This window comes from Cydia splendana, chromosome 23 (genome assembly GCF_910591565.1).
Source record: "Cydia splendana chromosome 23, ilCydSple1.2, whole genome shotgun sequence".
NCBI lineage: Eukaryota > Metazoa > Arthropoda > Insecta > Lepidoptera > Tortricidae > Cydia > Cydia splendana.
This window is the reverse complement of record NC_085982.1, coordinates 8,515,856-8,542,572: the sequence shown is the minus strand read 5'-3', so window position 1 is coordinate 8,542,572 and position 26,717 is coordinate 8,515,856. Positions and strand designations below refer to the sequence as shown.

Genomic DNA, 26,717 nt, shown 5'->3' with positions numbered 1-26,717 from the left:
TTATATAAATATTTGTAATCCTCCATGCACATATAAACCAAAAGACAAACACACTCTTATAAATGGTGTTTAAATACAGTAAGAAGACGAGCGAGCTGCAAAAAGCACAGAAACAATACAAACAATAGCAGTGACACAAGACAGAAAACACACTGTATATGAACGAAATTGGATATATTTTGATTGTTATATATATGTAGCTTTTTTAAAGCATGTGTCGCTATTGCAAGAAAGAGAAAGAATTAAAGAGTGTGTTCGTCTTTTTATATGTGCAGGGCGGGACATCAACTCCAGAAAGGGACACCAGGTTTTGGTGAGTTTCATGTGAAAGTCGTGTTACCTCTTAAAGGGGCCCACTGATTAACAGTCCGCTGGACGGTATCGGCCTGTCAGTTGTTCGGAACTGTCAAAATTTTGTTCTAACTGATAGGCCGATATCGTCCGGCGGACTGTTAATCAGTGGGCCCCTTAAGACCCAATGGAGCGTTTTCCAAAATATTGAAAACCTGCTTCTCACAGATACTGAGAGCCTACCGCGAACCACGTTCGACGTGTTGCCTCCCTGTTACACTGACGTACGAATTTACAAGTGCGACGGAGAGGCAACACGTCGATCGTGGTTCGCGGTAGGCCCCTCTGATCTTTTTGGGTTCTTTCAACCCAGAATCACTAGCATATTCAATCCTGATGCTAAAAAAATGTCCCAAAAATTTGTATGGAACTTTTAGTTTCCACTACGTCACGCACAAATAAGTAAAATTTTGGACACTAAAACGTGATACGTCACGTTTTAGTGTCCAAAATTTTGAAAGAATATTTTGGGACATTTTTTTAGCATCATGGGAACAGCTTTTTTAATGGTGGTGGTGATGAAGATGCTAACAATTCTGATTAGAATGTGCCCAAGAAAGTCCAGATTTGTAAGAATCAGGTTTTATTTTTTGGAAAACGGTCAATGCCGTATTTTTAGGACAACGTAAATTTAACAGATTATCGGAACGTTAGCAGACTTTTTTGTATTTTATATGTTGAATGTCCTAAAAATAACTTGGCAATTTGAGGATCGGTGTTTGAATTGGCTGAGTAAATTGGCAGGAGTTTAAGATTAATTTTTCGTAAATAAAAATGATACACGTAGTTTTTAACAAATTTTGAAGCCACTTTACTCTCACCAATATAATATGTCATTTAAGGTCGTATTTGGAAAAGTTGTACGAGAAACTATACTCTGTATCTTTAGGTATTTAAATAAAAGAAAACAAAATCTACCCTCAAAAGGCTCCTTAAGCCAGCTGAGGGTAGATGAAAACATTGCATGATCAAAATAATGTAGGTTAAAGTCAGGCCGTTCAGTGACAGATCCAGGCGGTTTTGTATTTGGTTGGTTAACCAATAAATGTAAGAACTTCCCGAAAATGTACAAATCGTTTGATTACTTTTATTTAAATACCTAAAGTTACAGACTATACTATACATCCTCCCATTCACACACATCACATCCACCATACATCCATTACATCTTATCCCTCCCTTCCATTGTGGTCTGATCTTTTAAGAGGTAAGAATAGCTTTGCGATCCTAATGAAATAACGGTACTTTTTCTATGAAATTCCATTTCGGGAAAAATCGGTTTCCACTAACTAAATCTCAACAAATCACTTTGATTTCGATGTCGATCGCTTCAGCATAACTTATTCTAGGTTTATAGGTTTCGCTATATAAAAAAAAATTTTGTTTAGAAAATTTTGAAAAAAGGAAAACCTATAAACCTAGTTTTTCATTAAGTCAATAACGTACTAAAATATCATGGAGAATGGAAAACATTTAGAAGTGGAATTTTTTTATTGTATGGACGAGTACGTAGTATACCTCCATCTTAAGACGCATGATATTTAAGTTATATCTGAACGTACAACTTTTCCAACGTCACTTTTAATATTACTATAACATACTCGTATAATAAATAGCTGGTTCGGGTTTAATTTGTATATTTTACAGTTTAATAATAGCGATTTCTCTGGTTTCCCTAAATCACTTGTGTCAGTCTTGGTAAAACCACATTTAGTTTAGCTACCACCACTTTGGCACTGACATAAACGCTATGCATCTCGCTCGTACTCGCATATTAGTGCGAGCGAGATCTAAGAAAGTAAATTACGTAGACGTTAGCCTTTTTATTTTTTTATGAAAGGGCTTACTCATGGCCACAGACTAGCCGAGGCGTAGACGCGGCCTACGATGGAGCGAGCTCGCGCAGAAGGTGCCTGTTCACTCTTGATTTGAAGGTTGCCGGGTTATAAGAACACGGAAATATAGACGCCGGCAAGGAATTCCATTCCTTGGCAGTGCGCATAAGGAAAGTAGAAGCAAAGCGCTTCGTGCGAATTGGTGGAATATCTACCAAGTAAGGATGGAAACCGGCCGTGCGTCTAAAAGTCCGATGGTAGAATGGGGACGGTGGAATAAGCTCGTGTGTAGCTCGTGTGTGTGTGTTTATGTCAGTTTTAACACTGTCAGTGACTCATGGTACGGGTATAGGTATTTACCAATCAACCCCGTTCTGTCTTTTTTGCGCTACCTAATAACAAACATCGATATTCATTTTGGATGATACTGTACTTTAAAAAAAATGGTTGTCTGTAAAGTCGGTTTACGGTCGATAATTTTGCGTGATAACGTTATAGGAAAACATTACGTAACGTTACCATGGAGATCTGTCCACAACGTTACCATGGAGATCTTTCTACAACGTGACACTTTTTCGTGCATGCTACCGGTGTTCATCGATTTATAACACGTTATCACGTCAAAATTACTTATTTACTACGTTATCAGTATTGATAATACATCCTACGATAATAATAGTGATAGGGTTCATAATGCTTGTAACGGTTTCTTGTCACGATCTCATCAAAGCCTCTGAGGCTCCAAGCCTAATAGGATTAAAAGATTTACTACAACTGAATACTTGCCTCCAGGAATATAATACTTATCAGATATTTAGAGAACTGGTTGATTGGCCATTTTCCGGAAAGTGGCGCACACAATTATTTTATTTGCATTATATTTTGTTACCTATTTTCCTTTATGAGCTCTTTCGATAGGTGATAGGTAGGCTTTTCGGTGAAGGAAAACATCGTGAGGAAACCGGACTAATCCCAATAAGGCCTAGTATTCCTCTCTGGGGTTGGAAGGTCAGATGGCAATCGCTTTCGTAAAAACTAGTGCCTACGTCAAATCATGGGATTAGTTGTCAAGCGGACCCCAGGCTCCCATGAGCCGTGGCAAAATGCCGGGATAGCGCAATGAAGAAGAAGAGAAGATCTCTTTCGATAGGTAAACGAAGTTTCCCAAAATTTCCATACACTTTTATTTTCGTCCTGTCCTTTCCGTTATCGCATACACAGTCTATGAAAAATTGTAACGGAATGTAAAGAAAACTTGGGACTGTTTTTCTATATAATAAGGATCGAAAAAGCTCGTGATTCTGAGTAAAATCAACATAACATTTTCAAAATAAGTGAAATGGAAAAAATGGTCGTAATATACACACACAAAACATGATAAACCTGTAGTTTTATTAAAAAAAAAAGGCTTTAAAAGAAAACTAAAAACTTGACCAATATAAAAAGTGAATCTGCCTGCTACATCGGATGACGCAATATGGTTTTGTTACTAATATTACTGTGTCCTCTAAAAGTGAGTTTATCTCATACGACCTTTAACTCAAACAGATACGGTGCTGTTTTGATTGTCGTTTGTGAAACGGGGTATGCAAAGTGATAGTTTGTCTCTTTCTTAAGGTATGAAATTTGATAGTTTGTCTCTTTCTTAAGTATTTTTATCAGCAATATAAATACTCAGTGTGATTTAATAGCTTTGAGAACTACTTGTTTTAGTCATACTTAAATAATATCAGAATTATAGTGTGACTTATTGTTGTAAAGTCTTATGGACCCCTTACATAAATAGAGTTTGGACAGTGGTAAAGTTGAATTTGTTTGAAAAAGATGACGTCACCGGGAACCTGGAGGATATTAATAATGCTACTGGTAGTGATCTATATGGTGGCTGCGGCAGCCTCGGATGCCGCAGACTGCCCCGTCTGTATGCGAGGAATCTGCCTCGCTCCTGCCTCCTTCTATAACGACATCATGAAACTCGATCACGTTGTACACAGCCAGGTGGTTGTGTATCCTAAGGACAACCTCATGTACTACGGTGATAATAATACTCTTAGAAAAATCAACTTAGATGATAACACAAGTGAAGTTATTCCAACGTTAGACGTAGTTACAAGAAACATCGGAATAGACGCAGTGACTGGCGATGTGTATTATCATGGAAAACGCGCTGAAAATGAGCATACAATCTACAAATATCAACCTACAACAAATAAAACTGTGACATTCACCGTTCCGAAAGTAGAGAATCAGAAGCCGCCCTACAAATTGTGGGTGTACAACGAAACTGTATATTTTACCAGACTTGATGAAAAAGACACTGCGCGAGTGAAAGCAGGACTTAATATATTCGATGGAACAACGGTACAGAACATAACCGCTTTTGAAAATATTTCTGTAGTAGACATCGTATTTGATCCTATTGGTAACATGTACATCAAGTCCATTGGGAAGTTCTATAAAGTAAAGGTAAAAGATGGAAATTATGAATTGTCACAAATAGTACAAAATGAAGGATGGATTCTGTTATGGGAAACAATATGCGGTGATAACAATGGAGAACTGTACGTCTTTGATACGATTCAAAACCTTATATACCAACTGGACCCGTCTAATGATCAACTGAATAAAATTGGTGCTTACGTAGAACCTATAATCGATGTTAAAAATAGAAAAGTATCGTTAGACAAGAACAACAACATAATTTTAAATAACTGGTTATCAATCATATATTTTAAAGCATCTAATGACAAGTGTGATTTCGATGTGATTAATCATCATGTTAACATAACTAAAGTTTAAGCAGAACCTATGTTTATAATAAATTAATGGTAACAATTTGCATTTTCCTTTAACCCAATTTTAAGGTGTCTTTTTGGCGCGGCAATGTTTTTTTTTTGATGGAGCATTAAATTCTCATAGTTTTTATACACACTGGAGCCTTGAAATAATATATATAGTACAGCATTCGGTTTTATAACTAACCAACTGATTATTAAATATTCATTTCTAATATATACTTATTGTTTTATTGCTTAAAATATCGTACAAAAGGTGAACTTAATGCCATAAGACAGTTTCTACATAGACGTACATTCATAATACATCTTTAGGCATTTTCTAATATTAAACTGAAAGGGCTGTGTAAGAACTGCCAAAGAAATATACAACAAAAAAGACATACACCTGACGAACATCATCCTTCCCTTTCTCGTCAATCGGGTAAAAATACCTTACATGTTTTCTTGCTTCACAATAAATAAAACAACTGATCTGTTGTCAAAAAACTTAATTTTTTAAATTTAGCAAAACATTTATTCTAGACATTGATACGTTTCTCAATTCTCTGTGATGACCTTACTAATTTGAAACGGTCTGTTAACACCGCCTCCAAAAACACAACGATCATTAGTCACTTTATAATAGTTCATTCCAGCATCTCTTTCTGTTAAAATTACATTGCCGTGCTTATCTATCATTACTTGATCCACTAAAATACGTGCTGAGTAAGCACCTAAGATTTTTAGCTCGTCTGTAGATTGATCGAGCAGATATATAAATGTATTGAAGGACTTATAAACGAATAGTTCACCATTGCCGTTTCCACTAATTTCATTCCATACCAGAGAAATATTTTGGCCGATCTCTATTAATTCACTTCCATCTTTGTTTTGCATTAGTCTGTATACTTCTCTTTCTGCCTTGATATATATTTTTCCCAAAGACACGTCAAAGACCATGTCGAACACTTTAAAAGTTTCAAGTGCGTTTACTCTGACTAACGTTTTTCCATCAAAGACGTTAAGCCCTGTTTCTGATTCTGTTGTATTGTTTTGTTCTTTAGTGGAATACAATGTTCCGTTGTACACCCACAATTTTTTAGGAGGTCTCTGGTTTTCCGTGCTCGGTACAGTTAATATTTCGATTTCATTCGTTTTTGGCTGATATTTGTAGATTTTATTTTCATATCCAAAAAAAGCTTTATAATAGTATACATCACCGGTTACCACATCGATAGCTATTTTGTTCGAAACTGTATCTATCGTAGGGATAACTTTACTCGTATTATCTTCCAAGTTGATTGATCTTAGTTGGCTATGATCATCATAGTACATAATGTTGTTCCGGTAATCCATGATCGCCGTCGCGCGTTCGAGTTGCATTCGGTTGTCGAAAAAAGGTGATTTAGCCAGGCATTTTCCACGTAGACAGATGGTGCAGTCAACAGGATCCGAAGCGGCAGCGATTGACACCCACAACACAACTAGTAACATCGTTTTACGACGCATTTCCTTTCTTGTATCCTCTTCCTCAATCGAATTACTATTTCCAAAGAGTGATTCTCAAATAGGCATTTCGATCGAACGTCTACCTTCTTCGCAGTTTTAGATCACACTGTTCGTGTAACACGAAATTGACTCATGAGACGTATTTGGGCCATTTCTACACGATCATTAACAATGCTTTCGGGCAAGATGTCCTTGTTGGATTCCAACCGTGTAGACAGCGATTTGCCACCAAGTTACATTGCGACCCGACTAGTCAGGATGACGTTGGTCGGAAACTTGGTTGGTCGCCGTGTGGCACGGGCTTTATTAAAAAAAGCGCGCATTCGATACGAGTAGGTAAATAAAAACATTGCCGTATCTAATTGACTTTAAGGTCATTTGAGATTGTTATATCGCCAAGAAAACAACATAAATAATTACGTAGGTACCTTGACTTTCCTGTGATTAATAAGTTGCTTGGTATTCTTGGTAGATGTTATAGATACACTATAACTATACCTAGTCGGTTACTAAGTTCTGTTACAACGTTTCCAACTCATTAAATATAAAATAAAGCTTAAAATTAAAAAAAATTGGCACAGTTTGATAGCTTATTTTGTAACTGTCAAAACATGATATAATAATATAAAATTCAGTTGGAGAATTCATGGGAATCCTTGGAAAGCTCCAGATTACGTGAAGGCGTAAACACGCGGTCAATTTATGAAAATTGTACTTTACAGAAGTGTGTCTAATGCAATCTTGCAACTTTGCCAGAAGATCCAATTGCTTATTTTAATGAGACCTCTAAGTTACCGTAAATTTTGTGATGACCGTTTATTTTTTTACTAGTTTATACCCTAAGATATTCCCCTCCAAACATTGTATATTTTCAGTTTCGCACGAAAACGTATAGATTTAGACAATTGTGCAGGAGGCAGGCTTGGAACACTCTGTAGACTATGTGTTTAATCAAAGAAACCCACGTAAACTATATGTTAAATTAAAGATGAATAATCAAGCTATCGAATTGTGCAAAGCTGATACATTTTTAATATGATTAGAAATAAATAGCATGTAAAAACGACACGAACAGGGAGCGTACTTTTGACGGTTTTTTTTACGCCATTTTTCCGAGTTCTATAAGGAATTCTGCAAAACCAGAACAACTATGTTTATTAGGTTGTATTGTAAGCTTATCACTAATAAATAAGCTTTACAATTGTATACAAGAAAATTAAAAATCGCTACCTATTTCCTTTTATTCCGTGAAAACTCTGGTAACGGAACTTAGTAACCAACTAGGTACAGATGATTATTTATTGCCCAAAACTAATTGACCGGTTTCGGATGTAAGTAAAAGAGTGCTTGCATGATTGCTTGGTTAAGCAAAAACATGAGATATTGTTGAACAAATCCTAGTCGTTATAACGACCTTAAATTATTCGGGGAATTCCTTAGATTCCTCTTAGATACCATTATTTAATTTATATCTCATACAATCAAATCTGAATTTAAATAAGAATGGGACCATTTTGAGGATTCAAACATGAAAAACATTATTCTAAAATTTAGGCATTTTACAATGTAATGAACGTCAAAATGTACCATCTAAGTATCTGTTTTAACTTTAACCCACAGAACCCCGAGAAGATACCTGTGAAATATAGTTACTCGTTAGAACGCTTTTTCGAATAATTATACAAGAAATGCGTGTAAATAAATAAATATCGTACAGTGTATTCGAGAACAATTTCTTTTTTGGTAGCCAATAGAAACAATTTTGGCTTCCAAGCGAATCTTTAGTGTTTATTGTTTATAAGCTTCTATGCACATTGCACAGACAATTAATTAGAAATTAACACAATGTTCATGTGTTATCAGCCAAATAGCGATTGCCGTGCCAAACCCAGTTGAAACGTAGCGAAATGAAACTATATTCTGTCATGTATAAGTTATTTGTTTAACGAGTGAGCAAACTTGTGGTTTACCCCTCGTGCTAATATTGCTCGGGAGAAAGCGAAATATTCAAAAAATAAAATTAATACATAGACTCTTGAGCTGTGAGAGGGTTCCAAGGCATGAGAGGTGAACAAATATTGCTGACGAATAAAACACAATTTTCTTATAGGACTGCCGCGAGCAACCTACTAACTCTAAAACAGTAGCAGTTAAGGTTCTAATAAAATTATGAAACACTGAAATTTGCAACAAACTACTTTCTATTCTAGATTATAAAATGCAACTTTGCACACTAATTAAAGAATAAAGAGATCCTTGCCGAGCAGTGTCGTGAAAATAATATTAAAAATTACCGTTGCCGACTTTAACAATTACGCAACGTATGAAGCTGAACTTAAATAGGTACTAATAATAGTAATAGTAAGCTAATAAAGTAAACAAAGAGAGAGAAAACAGAAGAAACCGATTAATTACATTAAGCAAGTTGCTTGCATAAAAGAGCATACTTACCAAATAAACATACCCTAAGCAAATCGAAAAACATTATCCTCCCTTCTTTAGTCAGTTGAAAAAGGTGTTCCGTTCATACGTATTCACTGAAATATTCACAGATTATCGTTCAAAAGAAACGTAATCTGCTTGGATTGGAACTGATCACTCCAATCTGGGGGCTGATGAATTGTAAAATTATTTTTCTCAAACATGCAATGAAATATTGATGTTATGTTCCTTATAATAGGCTGCGAAGTATGACGTTTCAGGTGCGGCTAGGACAAAAGGTCGTTAATGGAATTTCATACACATCTTGCAGGCCTAGGCCGGCAAAGTCCTCTTTTTTAATTTTCATTTCACAGATATTTGTGACACAGCATCGTGGCATTCATCCATAAAAAAAAACTAGAGGCAGTATTTGGTTCGTAATGACACTGCCACTACGCATATAAAAAAAAAACAAAAAACAATGTTTGCTATAATTTGCAGTTTTATTTGTATAAAATCAACATGAACTTAATAAATAATACATTCTATAATTTTATAATTTTAAATTATAAATTTAACTACACAAATAAAAACATTTTGAAATATTTCATCTAAACGTTAGCGGTAAAAAGGTCTACTCAAACACGCGTAGTTATATTTTTTAAATTGTTATGGAGGTAAAGTTGAAAAATATTCATTCTGTTTTATTGGATTTATGGTGCGTTGTTGATTTTTTGACTTTAATATGAGTTCCGACGAAATAATGAAATTAATAATAATTGTAATCGTAGGTGTTGGAATTGGCAGCGTAAGCAGAATTGATTTTAATAACTTGCTGCCTCTGCCGCCAAGTCAAAGACGAAGTATGTATATGGTTGCTTATGGCAATTTTATTATTTGAGAAACTAAGAAAAATGGCTTACAGTTTATTAGAAACAGTTTTGTGGCATATTTTAAATGAATGTAACTACAAATTCGCCAACACTGTGGAAATTATACTTATTTACTCCATGCATAAAGCAACGATGTATGTGAAACATGATATGAACATGAAAGACTATGTAAACTTATATGACGAAAACGACAGTCAGACGGATACAAGGCGAAAAAATCAAAGATACATGAAAATATACGGGTAGTAAAAATACACGACTCGTGTAAAACATACGCGTGATAATGATATAGGTACGTGTTGGTTATATTTTGGGTGTAGTTTACTTTTAGTTTTTTCTATAAATAAAACTTGGATATCGTGGATTTTTTATTTTATTTATTTCATTGCATGTTTGAGAAAAGCACTATACATACCTCGGCGGGAAATGGGGTTGCCCGCGCTCAGACCTATCCGGCCTCGCTTCGCTCGGCCGTCTATATGTCTTCGGCCGACAACCCCTTTCGTCCCGGCCTCTGTAGTAATGTACTATTTCTCATCCAATAGTAATTCGCCCTTGTCATAATATTTATTACTTGATTTTGAACTTTGTCTTCAAGGTATTAAGTAGTTGTTTGCATTGAATTTTTATATAAGAGAGTTAGGGTGAGTCTATGAAATATATTAAATTTGTTTATCAATTCAGTGATTATGGTAATATTGATATTATTCGAAATAAACTGGGATTTAATGGAAAAGTTTATTTGGGGATATTTTTCTATGGTGATAATTTTGATGCGTTTGTGAATTTATATTTAGGGAGGCAATAATTGAATGAAGAATAAAAAGTTGAATTTAATGTTTTCGCCACGATTAAGAATAAGATAGTGAAAATTTAGTTTTATTGCGGATATGATGATGAACGTATTCAGATATTTATGGCGCTTATGATACAGCATTACCATGACAAATTATTCAATTATTAAATTTACAGCAGAAGCCCATTTAAGGAACTCTTCTAGTGTGACCTACATAACACGTCAATTTGATCTCATTTTGTTATTATTCCTTTTATGGTACAAACAAAATTAGATCCTAATATTTTTTCGGGACAAGTTTAGATTTCATACTTGTCCCACCCAGAATGAGTGGCACTTCAAAGCCAAATTTCATCTGAATCTCACTATGCCGCTGCTATTTTTTTCTTTCTTATTACCACAATTAAGAAAGTTCAAACTTTCAATTAAAATGCCAACAAACCGTTACCATTCCAACTTAATCCTATTACAATCTGTTTCCACAAAACTCCACTGTGACATTTGTGACTGCACAAAAGTGACCCAAATTTCGGCAAATCACCACGGAACCCGGCTAAGTTTGCCGACCCACGATAACTTGTTGAAATTTAAGTGGCCCTCGCTTTGTTCGGGACGAGTACAATTTCTACAATTCCGTCCTAATGTTTAACTAACGAGAAGTCTGGGGCAATATTCTGATTTCACAACGACCAGGGGGCCTAGACAAGGTGACAGTGTACATTGACAAGCGCCAAACTAAAAGAAACAAGTGCGAGTCGGACTCGCGCACGAAGGGTTCCGTACTATTACATCCATTACGCAAAAAACGTCAATAAAATCACGTTTGTTGTATGGGAGCCCGACTTAAATATTTATTATATTCTGTTTTTACTATTTGTTGTTATAGCGGCAACATAAATACATCATCTGTGAAAATTTCAACTGTCTAGCTATCACGGATCATGAGTTACAGCCTAGTGACAGACAGACGGACGGACAGCGGAGTCTTAGTTATAGGGTCCCGTTTTTACCCTTTGGTTACGGAACCCTAAAAAGTACAGATACGTTTTTATCCCGTGTAACTATAAAGACATCCATAATACGCTTGCTACTTTTATTATTCAAACGCTTTTAAAAATTCAACAATACGTGGTCCAAATTTGTATCGTGGTCGTATTTTAAACCGATTATAACTAGACTAGTATTTATACAAAATTGGTGTTTATTGTTTTTAGGATTAGGGCGAATTTCCCTCGTGCCATAGTGGCTTAAACAGGGTTCGGTCGATATTAGTGGTGAATTAGTTATTAATATTCTGTTGGTGTTCGTTATTTTACGCTGGCTGGTTGTGGTTGTGTTCTAATTTAATATTCCTATTTAATCCCTACCTACTTTATAATTTGGGAAGTAAAAAGTTTCACTTGTTTTCACACTCACAAATAGCTGAGCGGGTGAGGTATTCAAAATTATCTGCACACAATCACGCATACGAGTACTTTCACTTCTAACCATAAATTGCTTAGGGGGCCTACCGCGAAAACTGATATTTGCATATTGCGGGTATCATTCTCTTTTACTCCAATTAAGGCGTAATTTCGAACCCCGATGCAAATTAGTTCGTCTAGTTCCACACGACAATTTTGTTTATTCTAATAAATTTTACACATGAACATAAAATGACCCAGTAATGGGAACCATAATAGTAATGTTTAATCTAGTTTATTTTGATCGTATAATAAAATTGCATGACAGTTTTATTGCTGAAAAAATGTACTTTTCAAAAACGTTGTCCAAATCATATCGTCCTCTCCTACAGCACTGCTGCAATTGCTGCATGCATGGGCTCTAAACAAAATTGTCAGTACATTGGCAGAGCCGTGTTGCTTTCCCTAGTAATAGCCCTTTTCACATCTGTTATATTCCTACCCGTCAAATAAAAAATAACGTAACATACGATTTTTTTTTTGTATCAGTACAAACAGTATTTCTTGTATTTGGATTTAGTTATTGTAGAATATTACCATATAAAATTTAACTACATTGGTATAGCCTCTATAGTGGAGTAAACGAAGCAAGATGTTGTATGGAGACCCATGCATTAATTCCTCAGTCGATGAAATTTTGCTTGGTTATTGTATAGTATGAGCCGAAACTAACATATGAAATATCCAAAAAAAAAAACACTCCTAAGTTAGGTTTTTATACGTAAAAATACAAATCTGTTTATATATTGAACCGAGTAATTCCTCCGTCCAAAATTATTTTACCAAATAAGTTATTTGTATCAGCATGTGATACTAGAAAAAAATCAAAAACTTTTGTCAAACATGAGAATATTTTTTTATGATAATTCCTTTTTTTTGTTCTCATTTCCATCGGAAAATTGCTCTGTCAATTTTTTCTTCTTATATGATCTTAGAATATAATTTAGCGTAGAGGGTAAGAAAATCCAAAAAAAATGCATACCCAAATTTATGTATTTTAGAACTATTAAAAACTGAGAGTGGAAAATTTCTCAGCCTGATTTCTTTTTAAATATATACTGAGTAGTCACGTATACACTGAAATCCAAAATATCCAAAAGAAATATCATCCAGGACACCGAAATTTTGGAAGCGAAGATAAATCCATCCCGCGGTTACGCAATAATGTACCGTCTTCCTTTAGCAGTTTAGTGCAGATTAGCGTCCTTGTGCTTCTAGCGGGACGATAATCCTTCGCTACATTTTTTAAATTTGCCGCCTTTTTCTACTGACAAGATTTGCTTGACCAAGTATATTTTACAAAAAAATTATTGCAGCAGTGGCAACATTGTAGTAAGTTTTTTTGGTCTTGAATTACGTTTTTTAGTATAGAAAAGCAGCAAGCCGCCACCGTGCACCGCCGGGTAGTATAGGGCGAGGCGCGGCGCGCGCGCGGGCGGCGGCCGGTACCGCTCACGCACCCCGCTTGTACTCCACTCCCTACACACTGTTCCCGTTATGTTTCGTTTTTAATACGCTCGTTATTTTTTTGGATGTTTTTATAGATGAATGGAAAGAAAACTGTGAACTTAATTCAATAAATAAAATGGATAGAGAAATTTTCCACAGCGAGTAAAAAGGCAATTTCTGAAAATAGTATAGTTACATGGGAATTTTTTTGGATTTTCATTTTGTAGGTATAAAACGGCAATAAGCTGGCATTCCAGTGAAAAAATTAGACTGAGCAATTTTCCGGTTCAAGACACACCAAAAAATTATATTTTATTAATATTGGTATTTCTGCTGGGATATTTTTTTGGATATTTCATATATTGTTGCAATACGTTACATGAATATGTCCGGTGAAGAAAGTTTGAACGGAGCATTTTTCTGTAAAAAGATATTAACGATTTGAGACTTTAGGTATTTACTTTAATTCTATTATTATTATTCTTTGGATATTTATACAATACTTATTATTTATTGATACTTTATCATACTGTAAAGTTTTTTCTGGCTGAGGAATTACTGCGGGGTCCACTACCTTTATTTACTACATTACTAGCTCGCGTCAAAACTTGCCAAGATAAATGCAATTTTGATTTGTAAAAATAACGATTCAAATTAGAATGGAACGGTAGACCTTTTTATAGGCCTCTGGGCGGCTAGAGGATAAGCAGTGATTTTTAAACTAAGACATTATTTTTGTAGAACCTCAAAAAATGGTTTGACTAGACGAAAACATATGCATCGGGGCTCGTATATTATAAAGTAATAATAATAAATAAATAAACCATTTATTCACGGAAACAGCATATTTTTACATAATAGGTACAGTCACCTGCAATAATATGTTACTCTTTGTAGGCCGCAAAAATATGTGACACACTCTTATCGCTCTACAAATAAGCTCGTGTCAGATATTATTGCGGCCTTTTTTGTGTAACATATTATTGCCGGTGACTTTACAACCTCCGCCAAACTGTATAACAGTTTGTTGGCAGAAATAGGCTCCTCTCTTTACATACTGTTTTAGGCTATTTTACTTATTTAGGCATTTAGACTATTTTTAGATACTAGTATAAGTTACAAATATAAGTTCAATATAACATGACATTCTTTAACTTAAGTTTATCCTAGTATATCTGTACTATTAAGTAGGTATATCTGTACCTTTTATATCGTGTATTGATGATGGAATCTCTATCCACAGTATCTGAAGACGTCCAGCCAGTGCAGCGGAGCGCCCCGCTCCTCCAGTCGCCACAGTACACCGGCGGACGACCACAGCCTTACAGTGAGTTAGCTGTTCCATTTCATTGTGACTGTTGCTTTATCCACACATACGGCGCGATTCGGGAAATGACTTAGAGATTCACTAGATATGAAATAGTAAAGATATGTGACGTTCCACGGCAAAAGGTACCTTATGGCGGCTGGCGCTTACGCTATTATTAACGCCGCTCCAATATTCAGCCGGGGCAAGGGTACCTTTTTCTGTGGAACGTCACATATATTTACTATTTCATATCTAGTGAATCTCTAAGTCATTTTCCGAATCGGGCCTATGTATAGTGAGTTTCTTAGGCGCTCTGTACTCTCACCATGAGTACGCGGATTTAGGGCTGATTTAGACGGCGCGCGAACTCGCATGCGATTTTAGTTACATTGCGGACTGTTGGTTACGTCCAATTCAACCGACTGATCAGAACCCGCAATGTAATGAAACTCGCATGCGAGTTCTCGCATTGTCTAAATGAGCCCTTAGTTACATTGCGGACTGTTGGTTACGTCCAATTCAACCGACTGCACAAAACCCGTAATGTAATGAAACTCGCATGCGAGTTCTCGCATCGTCTAAATGAGCCCTTAGGGTGTCCCCAAATATATCGACGCGCATTCGGGAAAAGCCGATAGGAAAAAGCTTTATGTCCACGCAATAAGAGCATAAAAGACGTCGGCGCGTCGGCAGGCGCCGGCCGATGCGAGCTGACCCGGACGACAACATTTTCGCTCTTATTGCGCAAACATAAAGCTATTTCCTATCGGATTTTGCCGATTCCGCGTCGACATGTGTGGGGGAACCCTTAAACGCTAGCGACTGCGTCAACTCAAACGCAGTGCATCTGGTTTGCACCAATGTCAGTACGAGGGAGATGCATTGTGAGTTAGTTTACGCCGTCGCAAGCGAATATGTCAGTGTCAAACTCGTGGTAAGGATAGTTCACATTACATTTGGATCGCCGCTCCGATGTGGGACCAAAACATGTATAACGCTGTCTCGCTCACACACCGCATCAATATGATAACCGTGTAATATTTCTATTAGTATAGTACCTTAGTAAGCCTGGCACAAGAAAGAAATGAGTGGCGATTGCTCCACCGACAAGAGCAAAGCTCTTAAATTATGATGATGATGATATAGTACCTTTATTTCTAGACGCTTAAACGCAATGAAAATGGATCGCTCTGTATGAAAATTTCCGCCTTTTTAGACATTTTTCCCATTCATACATCCTGTTTCGTATAGTCTATTTCCGTAAACGGTTCTGTCGGCCTCCGTCGGATCGGTATAAAACTCAATTCTATTCTAATTCCGCTCGGACATTGCCCAACTTTGCCGTCCAATAGAAGCGCATCTTTGCCTAGTTCTATCTATCTATCTAGTATAGTATCTATACTATAGAACTACTACTCTACTACTCTACTGTAGTATATAGTATGTAGTATGTAGTAGTAGTATCTACAGATAGAAAGCTCCGCGATTATGTGGAATGTTTGGGAAAAGAAGTTTAGGAATTAATAAATAAATAAAAAATATTATAGGGTCATTCTTACACAAATTGACTATGTCCCACGGTAAGTTCAAGAAGGCTTGTGTTGAGGGTACTCAGACAACGATATATATATATTTACAAATACTTAAATACATAGAAAACATCCATGACTCAGGAAGAAATGTCTGTGCTCATCACACAAATAAATACCTTTACTATTTCGACCCCAGGACCATCGGCTTCGCAGGCAAAGTCACTACCCGCTAGGCCAGACCGGTCGGCAAAGGAATTAATTGTCTATTTGTAAACTAAACTGTAGAATGAACTGTCGCTGTATTTCCGACCCCCCTTCAAACCCCCCATCATCATCTTTCTCGCGTTATCCCGGCATTTTGCCACAGCTAATGGGAGTCTGGGGTCCGCTTGACAACTAATCCTAAGAATTGGCGTAGACACTAGTTTTTACGAAAGCGACTGCCATCTGACCTTCCAACCCAGATGGGAAACCATTATTGGGATTAGTCCGGTTTCCTCACGATGTTTTCCGTCACCGAAAAGCGACTGGTAAATATCAAATGATATTTCGTACATCAATTCCGAAAAGCTCATTGGTACGAGCCGGGGTTAGAACCTGCGACTTCCGGTTTGAAAGTCGCACGCTCTTACCGCCAGGCCACCAGCTACCAGCGCTTCTACCTTCAAACCCCCCCATCCAAGAAGACCCCCTCTGATGTCGCAGGTATCCATGGGCCACGGTAATTGCTTACCATCAGGCGATTCGTCTGCTCCTTTGCCTTCTATATCATTAAAAAAAACCGGCCAAGTGCGAGTCGGACTCGCGTTCCAAGGGTTCCGTACATTAAGTCCGACTCACGCTTGACTGGACATTTCTAATAGGTTTTCATGTCATCTATAGGTAAAGAACTATTTTGTGTATTTTTTCAATATTTTAGACCCAGTAGTTTCATGGTCATTTCAATGGTAATTTTTTTGGCTATTTTCTTAAATAACTTCTAACATATTTATTAAAAAATTAAAAAAATATACATTTGAAATTCTAAAAACGAGCACTTTCATTTGATATATAACACGATATAGTTTGAAAAACTTTATTTTCTAACTTTCTCATTTACCCTCCAAAAAGTGGCCCCCATGTTTAAAATTAAGTAATTTGTTTCCGTTACATGACCGTCTTCGGGTCACTAATTTACATATGTGTACCAAATTTCAACTTAATTGGTCCAGTAGTTTCCGAGAAAATAGATTGTGACGTCTGTGACAGACGGACAGACAGACGCCAGACGCCCGAGTGATCCTATAAGGGTTCCGTTTTTTCCTTTTGAGGTACGGAACCCTAAAAAAAGTAAAATCTCTCTTTTTAGGTACTTATGTTAGTAATTTATAGTTCTGGAACTTTAATTAATACCTCAAAGAAATTACTGTAGAAAGAAATAATACCAGCCTGAAAAAGACGTTTGCATAGTCCGTTCGAGAACAACTTTCCGGTAAGTATTGAAGTTCTAGTTAAAAATTTCTACTCTCTGTTTTCGAAGAAAAAAAATTGTTTGATCGAGTACTTTTTAATTAATACTCGTAAACTTTATTAATAGTTAGGGTGACTGCTATAGTTATACTTACTATGTAGTGGCCAATATCAATATTTAAATAACCTATTTGTCGAACCGGTTAGAGCCTTCCATTTGTAACAAATGCAAGCACAATATTGGCGTTCGACTTACTGCTTGGTTGAGCCTTAAAGGCTCAAGCCATCAATGTCTGAGGAAGGTGTCTATAGTTGGAAGAAGGCTCAAGTCCTTATTCACAAAACCGAACAGGTTTCCATGATTTTCGAAATAGGCTCTATATTTGTGTACTTGATAACCTAACCTCATCTTTTGGAGAATATACTCCATTTGTTAAACTAATACCGGTCAAAATAATAACCCTCCTTTTGCGTTGCCGTAGTCGGGTACAAATAGATGTTATATACGAAAGAAAAAGCCTCTATACTCTATCCACGTTAACGAGCTAGTATCAGAAAACTCAGACTGCACGTGATTGGTCAGCAATAAGGGCGATGCATGTGCAACGGGTGAGTTTACATGATAGTCAACTCTCTCTATTGTACGGTGCGGACGCGTCTAATTGCTCTAAATATTTTTATATTAACAAACACCTTGTTTTTTTTGTGTTATATATACAAACACCTATTTAGTGACCTAAATCAATATTTTGACTATCCCTTAACTATTTTGAACTGCATATTTGTAATCAATAAACAGTTCTTTAAAGTATTTAGTCTACCAATATGTCATTTCAGTATTGATCATAAACATGCAGTTGGTTATTAAAACTTAACTAAATTGAGTATAAAATAAATATTATAACCATAAGAAATGTATAAAAATAAATAATCGAAGCGACGGCATGTAAGCCGTGCCGGACAGCTAGGTGCCATTGTTGACGCCCACTGCCCTTTTTTGTCCCTTTCATCTGCATACAAAAGTGCAAAAGAGAGAACGCTATACTAGCTCGTTAAGGTGGATAGAGTATAGTGCCCTGTACGGATATAATGGTCGTTCTTGTCTACGTGACAGCGTGATAAAATAAAACGGTGTCCGTCACTTTCTATCCCACGGTGTTAAAAAGTGACAGTTATTTTATCACGTGGATAAAGATGGATAAAGCCATCCATAATACGCCGGCTGGGTTTGGATTGAACCAGAGTCCTCTGCAAAAATAATTTAATTTGTTTTCTAGTAAAAAGCGCATATTTCCGAGATTTGCTATTGACCGTACAAAAATACGAACAAAACAACCAATTACGAAATTAGGGTAAACAGACTAGACTACCCTGTCACGCGATGACGCGACTTTCCAAATAAAACTTACAATCGCCTATAACACTCGTATTTGGTCTTCTAATTTAAACCTTAACACAGTGACGCAAAGTCGTATTTGTTTTAACAGAGTTGAACGAGATAAGTCTTTGCAATGATTAGGCAAGTTATATCGATATGCGGGTGCTTGCTGATCAATACGGTACGTGGAAAAACTGGAAAATATGGTTACGAAATAAATCATTGGATAGTCGCGGCACGGAATTAGAAACCGTTTTTGAAGTGAAAACTTCTTTAGCGGCGCTGTGCACTTTTTGTGATGGGGAAAAAAATGTTAAACTCGCGACAGCGTAAGACGTAAGACGCTTCGTAAGACGGACACGTGACCTGATCGAAAAACTGTTACAATGTCAATTAGTTTTCACTTCTGCCGGCACGCCCGGAGTGCAACCCGTTGTTTTTTTTCTTGTGACTTAAGTGGGATCAGCAAGTATGGTTTTTGAAAAATTGTAGTGGTTTTTAAATCAAAATACGGTTGCCAAAAAATAAGAAGAGCAATATTGAGGCCTTTCTCTAGTAATTTAATCGATTCGAAAGCTAATTAACAAATTTTGCTCAAAAGGAAAAATTCACGAACTTTACTAAACTTAAGTTCGGAAATTTATGAAGTTATTTTTTATTACAAACATTAATTATGAAACCTAACGAAAAGGGATGGAAGGGAACTGGCCCCCAAGGACCTAACGTTTCTACAGCAAAAGCCGCAAATACGTAGCCGTCCCCTAAAGACGCGTATTTGTATTTGATAGAAACCTACACTTCGACATCAACTGCACAAACAATCAAGTTAGTTGTCTTAATTGGTCTTAATAGACGTTCTATAGTTGACATTTATACCCCAGGGTAAACTTGGGCGATTTCACGGTGCCCAAAGTTCGTTCGGTTGCGGCCAATCGGCTGCAAGCTGCAATGCAACTTTACCAAGTTTTCGGGATAATCCCAGCAAGCTGCACTTTCAACAGACATGCCATTTGTAGTTGGAGTTTCATGGCTCCCCCGTGGATTAATTGTGATGATAAATCAAAGCCACGGGCACAGATAAAATAATACCTAATACTAGATCCAGAAGGTTCACTCCCTAACAAAACGCGTTTATTACGACAGATATGACCGTTAGGTGGCGTAGGCGTGATCAGGCGTCCGTTCCGTAGCGGTGCGCGGCAACCACTATGGCTAGACACCAAAATTGGTGTGGGCCGCATGTACTTTGTAGCGACGCGACAAAATCGCGGAGTGAGCCACGCCTGCCATAAGTGACAAACATTATGAAGCGTTTACGAAGAGCGAGGTTACACATAGGTCATAGGTGAGATAGATTTAGTTTAGTTTTAATATGTGTAAGTGTGTGGTTATTGAGATTTTATATTTAAAAATAGAATCGGACTCCTGTACGGCTACCACCAGTTTTGCTCACGACTATATTAGCTCGCGTCTACGTAAATAAATAAAATACTCGCATATTATGCAAGCGAGATGTATAGTGAATATGTCAATGTCAAAACTGGTGGTAGTGGTACTGGTATGGCTCGAATTCAGGCCCGTATCAGTGCTCTCTGTTTTGGCTTTACTCGCCATCACGACAATTTGGACATATATTAGAACGCCAACGAATACTAGTAGGTACAGTCAACTGTAAAAATATGGGTGTAGACAACTTACTCAAAAATATGTCCCATAGTTCTTAATTCACTGACATAAGAGTTATGGGACATATTTTTGAGATGATTTGTACACCCATATTTTTACAGTTCACTTTACATTCTGAATACTTGCATGTAGAACCCCAAAATCACAGTCACGGTATAGGTACATTTGTAGGGCAAGCATGTCTGCGGACAGTTTTTCATTGCAAACTTTAGATAACATTAAATTTGAATTTGCATAGGAAATGTATAAACTCTCGCCTTGCATTCTGGTGTTTCACGCGAAAACCTAATTTCGAATGTAAAGTGTAAAAAGAATAGCATTTTATGTATTTTTACCTTACCTACATTATGTTATACAGGGGCACCTAGAGTGCTTACAACTTTATTTTTGGTATCCTTATTTGTACCGTAAACTCGGGTTACTTTGACCCAATGGATGGTAACTTTGATCCACATGAAATCCTCATTGAAAAGGGTCTAATAAAAACGTCAAAGGTTAGCTAAACCCCACCTCATGGCATATTTCCATAATTGACCGAAGCGAAGCGAAGGTCTAAGTTTTGACTCGGGCATTTTGCTTTCGTATGTCCGGATGTTCTCCTCTACAGGTCGCAATTCTTAACCGATTCTCGTGAAATTTTGTGACCGAATTTTATGACTAAATAAAATTTTTTTGTCAATCCGGTTTTTGGAAATTTTTGAAAATGGCGGAGTCGTGATACCTGGCGCCTAAACAAATAGTCGTATCGATATCATAAGACTTTTTTCTTTTTGAAACATGTTTACAGAGTTAATAGCAAAAAATGCAGAAAAAAATTATCGCTGGTTTAGGCGGTATTTAGATATTTAATTTTAACTAATTTTATTTTGAGAAGGAGTAGCTAAATTTCGTCAACCCATCTAAGAACTATTTGGCTCAGTTTGTAAACGTTCGCTTTTTCTGTTTGCACAGAGGGTCTGGGTTCGATCCCCAGTAATTGTATGCTATGCTGGGATATTATAACTTTTTGTATTTTTTTACACATAAATTTCGTATTGTTTTTCTTTAATTTACTATACACCGTGTTTTTATTGAATTCCGTTAACTTCGGGGTATAGTTAAGTACGTTTATAAGAACTAAATGGCATAGTTAATTTAAAAAAAAAAAAATTTTTTTTGTTTTCTTTTTTGTTTTTTTTTTGTTTAAAAAGTAATTAAATGTAGCATATAGCGTTGTTGTAACACGGGCATTACATTTAACTCAACCAAACAATTGAAATCTGTGACATATCAATGTCATTTCGTACATCAATCGACCGAGATTGTACTTAAGTTTAGTAGCAAATGTATGAACTCATTCTAAACACTAATCAATATGTAAGCCGGCCCTAAGGCAAGTGTACACGCTTGTAGAGGCCTTATAGTAAAAAAATAAATTATGGATTATCTCCGAAATGGACTTAATTAGAACATCGGTGTCTTTGAGAAAGTTACTTGATTTAAGCTCAGGAATGCACCCTTGAAATTAACGGAAATCAAAAAAAACACGGTGTATTTAAAGCTCTTAGCACCATGTTATTTCAAGCTCTGCTCGCGAGGTCTACAGCTCACAGAGCCACTAGTTATTAGTGCAATAATATAACCTGGACCGAGTAAATCTCAATGGCCAAAGTTACCCTCTAGGGCTAATAAAGTAACCCGACTTTACGGTAATTAGGTTTTTGCCTTGGTCATGCTAATGTCATAGAATGGTTATAAAATTCGCATTTTACGCTGTACAATCACGGACTTTAATTGTTGGGCCATTCAGGGTTTACATTTCATACCGTTAGTATTGACAACCGAATTAACTTGAAGCTTAGATGGATCAACAATTAAACTGCCCGATCCGAACTTTAAGATACGACAGTTAATAGATCTAGAAACGATATGGATTAGATGTGTCAGTGTCAAATGTGACGTTTTTGTTTGAAGAAACGTCACATTTGACACTGACTTATCTAATCCATATCGTTTCTAGATCTATTAACTGACGTATCTTAAAGTTCGAATCGGGTCGAAAGTCTGTGTCCGTAGTTCAATTTTCAAAAATGTCAGCTCAACGCCAAATGAGAATGAGATTTCGTATCTTTGCATTGCTGCAAAATAATTGATCTATCGTACAATAAAAATTTGATCGCCCGTTTTTTAATAAGGTAAAAGCATATTTAATGGAATAAAATGTTAATCTCTCCCAAGAACTCAATTAAAACAATTATCAACCAGAAGTACTAGTACATTTACCGGCATCGATATTAGGAAGCCTATTCGAAATTACAAATCGATGTCAATTAAAGTTTAGTTTGACATCACTCTACTTTAGGGCTCAGATATATAGGTGGTGCGTCAACTCGCATGCGCATTTCATTATTAAGTATTGCTGTATTTGGTCAGCCAACAGAATTGGATAGTCCGCAATGTAACTAAAATCTTAAGATGAAAGTGGTGGTTCAATACACAGTCATTTCCATAATGTCAATGTCCAGAGAGGAGAATGGGGCCTACGTTTGTATGGAGAAGCGGCCGTCCCCTTTCCTCTTAAGCGATGCGAGCTCGCGCGCTATCTAAATGAGCCTTTATACATTGGTGCGAGCGAGATGCACTGCGAATAACAACATATTACCTGTAACAGATTTTTAAACTGCGAATTCCCCCCCAGGACACTATCGTAGGTGTCTCGATTATTTTTATTTGCAAAAACGCTTCGCTTGGAAAATGGGATGGACTGAAACGATGTCGTTCAAACGAAAAACGTCCTTAAAGCATTTGGAACTCGTATATGTTTACTGGCATTTTCCTCTATAATGCAGATAGCTTTGCTCCTGTTCTACTTTTTAATAGTTTATTTTTCACTTTTACATTTGAATAGAATTGGTGGTACTTTTGAAGGGGAGTTGGTGGACTGTTCTAAAATAAATACGACGTTACTATGACATTTTCAGTAATATATAAGGTCATTTTTTTTTTTTTTTTTTTACACAAATTGACTAAGCCCCACGGTAAGCTCAAGAAAGCTTGTGTTGTGGGTACTCAGACAACGATATATATAATATATAAATACTTAAATACATAGAAAACAACCATGACTCAGGAACAAATATCTGTATCATCATACAAATAAATGCCCTTACCAGGATTCGAACCCGGGACCATCGGCTTCATAGGCAGGGTCACTACCCACTAGGCCAGACCTTAGATAGATATTTTTACAGCTGATAGTACTCGGTTCCTGGAGTATATTTAAGTATGAAACATTATAGCTTTTACGATGTTTTTTTTGGAGAAAACTGAAAAACAAATTTGCTACGTAAAAACACCCTGTTAATGTGATTATTAAATGTGAACTCATTTAACAGTGCACATGGTGATTATTTTTAGACGAAATTATAATTAATTTTTTGTTCGGTAAATGAAATAAAAAAAAAAAGTATTCTTAATTTATATTTAAACTTAATTGTTTTAAAGTAAAGTATCATCTGTTAAAATATCTGCAAGTAATAAATTAACACCGTATATAAACTACTTAGTTTTAGTCCCAATACTCGGCTATCTTAATTTTTTACTAAGCAGAAACGTCTTCAAACCATATAGATACTATATGACGATAAAGCGACTCTGGGATACCAGCCCATCGCTCTGCCAATTAAACTACCGAGACTTGCCCGTTAACAGCGAATATTTCCATCATTTTCTTCATATACGCCTCAGTGAGGCGCCTAGTGACATCTACAATCAAAGCATTACACTTCTTAAATGGCTACCGGAGTTCCAAGTCATATTGAAAAATCAACAGTAACGATGCGCCACCCCATACTAAATAAGTCTCGGTAGCTCGGTAGAGCGATGGGCTAGTATCCTAGAGGCGCGAGTTCGAGTCTCGCCCGAGTTTTACCACTTTTCTTCTAGAAAATTACCGGTCAACTTCTTTACGAATAGATAGAGGGATACGTGAAATAAGACCTAGTTTCCCCTCTGGGTTGGAATGTCAGATGGCAGTCGCTTTCGTAAAAACTAGTGCCTACGCCAATTCTCGGGATTAGTTGCCAATCGGACCCCAGGCTCCCATGAGCCGTGGCAAAAAGCCGGGATAACGCGAGGAAGATGATGAGAGAGATAAGTGAAATAAGCGAAACCGGAAAATAGAGAGAATTTTTTTATTCTTCACTATGTTTTTAGGGTTCCGTACCTCAAAAGGAAAAAACGGAACCCTTATAGGATCACTCGTGCGTCTGTCTGTCCGTCTGTCACAGCCCATTTTCTCCAAAAATACTGGATGAATTAAGTTGAAATTTGCTACACATATGTAAATTCGTGACCCAAAGACGGACATCTTACGTAAACAAATGAATTTTAAACATGGAGGCCACTTTTGGGGGATAAGTAAGAAAATTAAAAAATAATGTTTTTTAAACTATATCGTGTTATATAATATTTTAAACTTTCGCGTTTTGAACACATATTAACTCACATTTATAGACGGGTCTAACGCGAATATTATTCAATTACCTTGATTTACCGACGTTTCGACACAGGTTTCACTGGTCGTGGTCGCGGCTGACTAATAAAATTCGCGTTAGACCCGTCTATAAATGTGAGTTAATATATCGTGTTATATATCAAATGAAGCTCATTTTGAGAATCTCAGATATATATTTTTTTTAATTTTATAATAAATACTTTAGAAGTTGTTTAAGAAAATAGCAAAAAATTACCATTCTCCCCTTTATCTCCGAAACTACTGGGTCTAAAATTTTGAAAAAAATATCCAAAATAGTTCTCTACCTATAGATGACAGAAAAACCTATTAGAAATATGCAGTCAAGCGTGAGTCGGACTAATTACTTACTTTTTGATCCGACCCCTAAGGGTTTTTTAAAGGCACTCGCCTTTCACATATAAAAATACATTGTTCGAAATTGGGTAATGTACGGAACCCTTGAAACGCGAGCCCGACTCGCACTTGGCTGGTTTTTTCTATGTACCTATGTCTATTGTCTGTGTGTTTACGAATACAAAACTATTCTATTCTAAATGTAGCTAGTAAAAATGTACCTAATCAAAAACCCATTTCAGATCTCATAAAACTGATATATCATCGCACTTACCATTTAAAGCGATTGTTAAATTATGCTCTCTAATCTTCCGCCATATTAAATCCATAAATTCTAGAGTCACGGACATATTTCATGAATTAAAGATGGCAGAAACGTCAAACCGACCGAATATAATAACGGGTCACACACGTATTCTAAGTCGAAAACTTACAAATTTCACTCCGTACCGAGAAGCATCATCGGGGACACGCGTTGGCCACACTTTGGGTTCTTTATTCCCTCTAGTTATTACATACTAGCAATGAGCAAGTCGAAGAAAATTCTCAAAAATGCGGGAACATTCTTGGAAATTTCTGGAAACTTGCACGAGAATTTAAAACAAATTTCCATACTATATAGTAAGTTCCTATATAAGTTGGCTTGATTAAGGTTGGTTAGAGTCTGTGCGAAAAGAGAAGAGTCGTGGAATGTAAGCTAGGGAGCCCATACATTTCTCGACTCTTCTCTTTCCGCACATACCTACTCTAACCCTTTACCAGGCTGACATTTCAAAAATGACAATCGAATGTCAGTCTTACTCATCGAAAATAGAACACAATATGTTTGAAGTACCGTATGTGGGAAATACGAGTATATATCCCTTAGCCTGGTAAAGGGTTAAGATTTTAAACTCGGTTCTAATAATCCTAATCAAAATTATCGTCATTCGTTCACGAATGTGGAAAATGCGGAAAAACGGTGACATTCGGAACAGTACCACTACCACCAGTTATGACATTGACATATTCACTCACGTC

The 26,717-nt window shown here is 36.5% G+C and overlaps 1 protein-coding gene across 3 annotated transcripts in view; it reads left to right on the top strand.

Moving 5' to 3' along the window:
• Positions 1 to 26,717, top strand: part of LOC134801822 (heterogeneous nuclear ribonucleoprotein L) — a 722,115-nt gene that overhangs the window by 668,835 nt on the left and 26,563 nt on the right. For all 3 annotated transcript variants that reach the window (XM_063774451.1, XM_063774453.1, XM_063774452.1), the window contains exon 6: positions 14,738 to 14,821. In XM_063774451.1, coding sequence (XP_063630521.1) covers positions 14,738 to 14,821 — 84 coding nt within the window. The remainder of the gene's footprint in view (positions 1 to 14,737; positions 14,822 to 26,717) is intronic.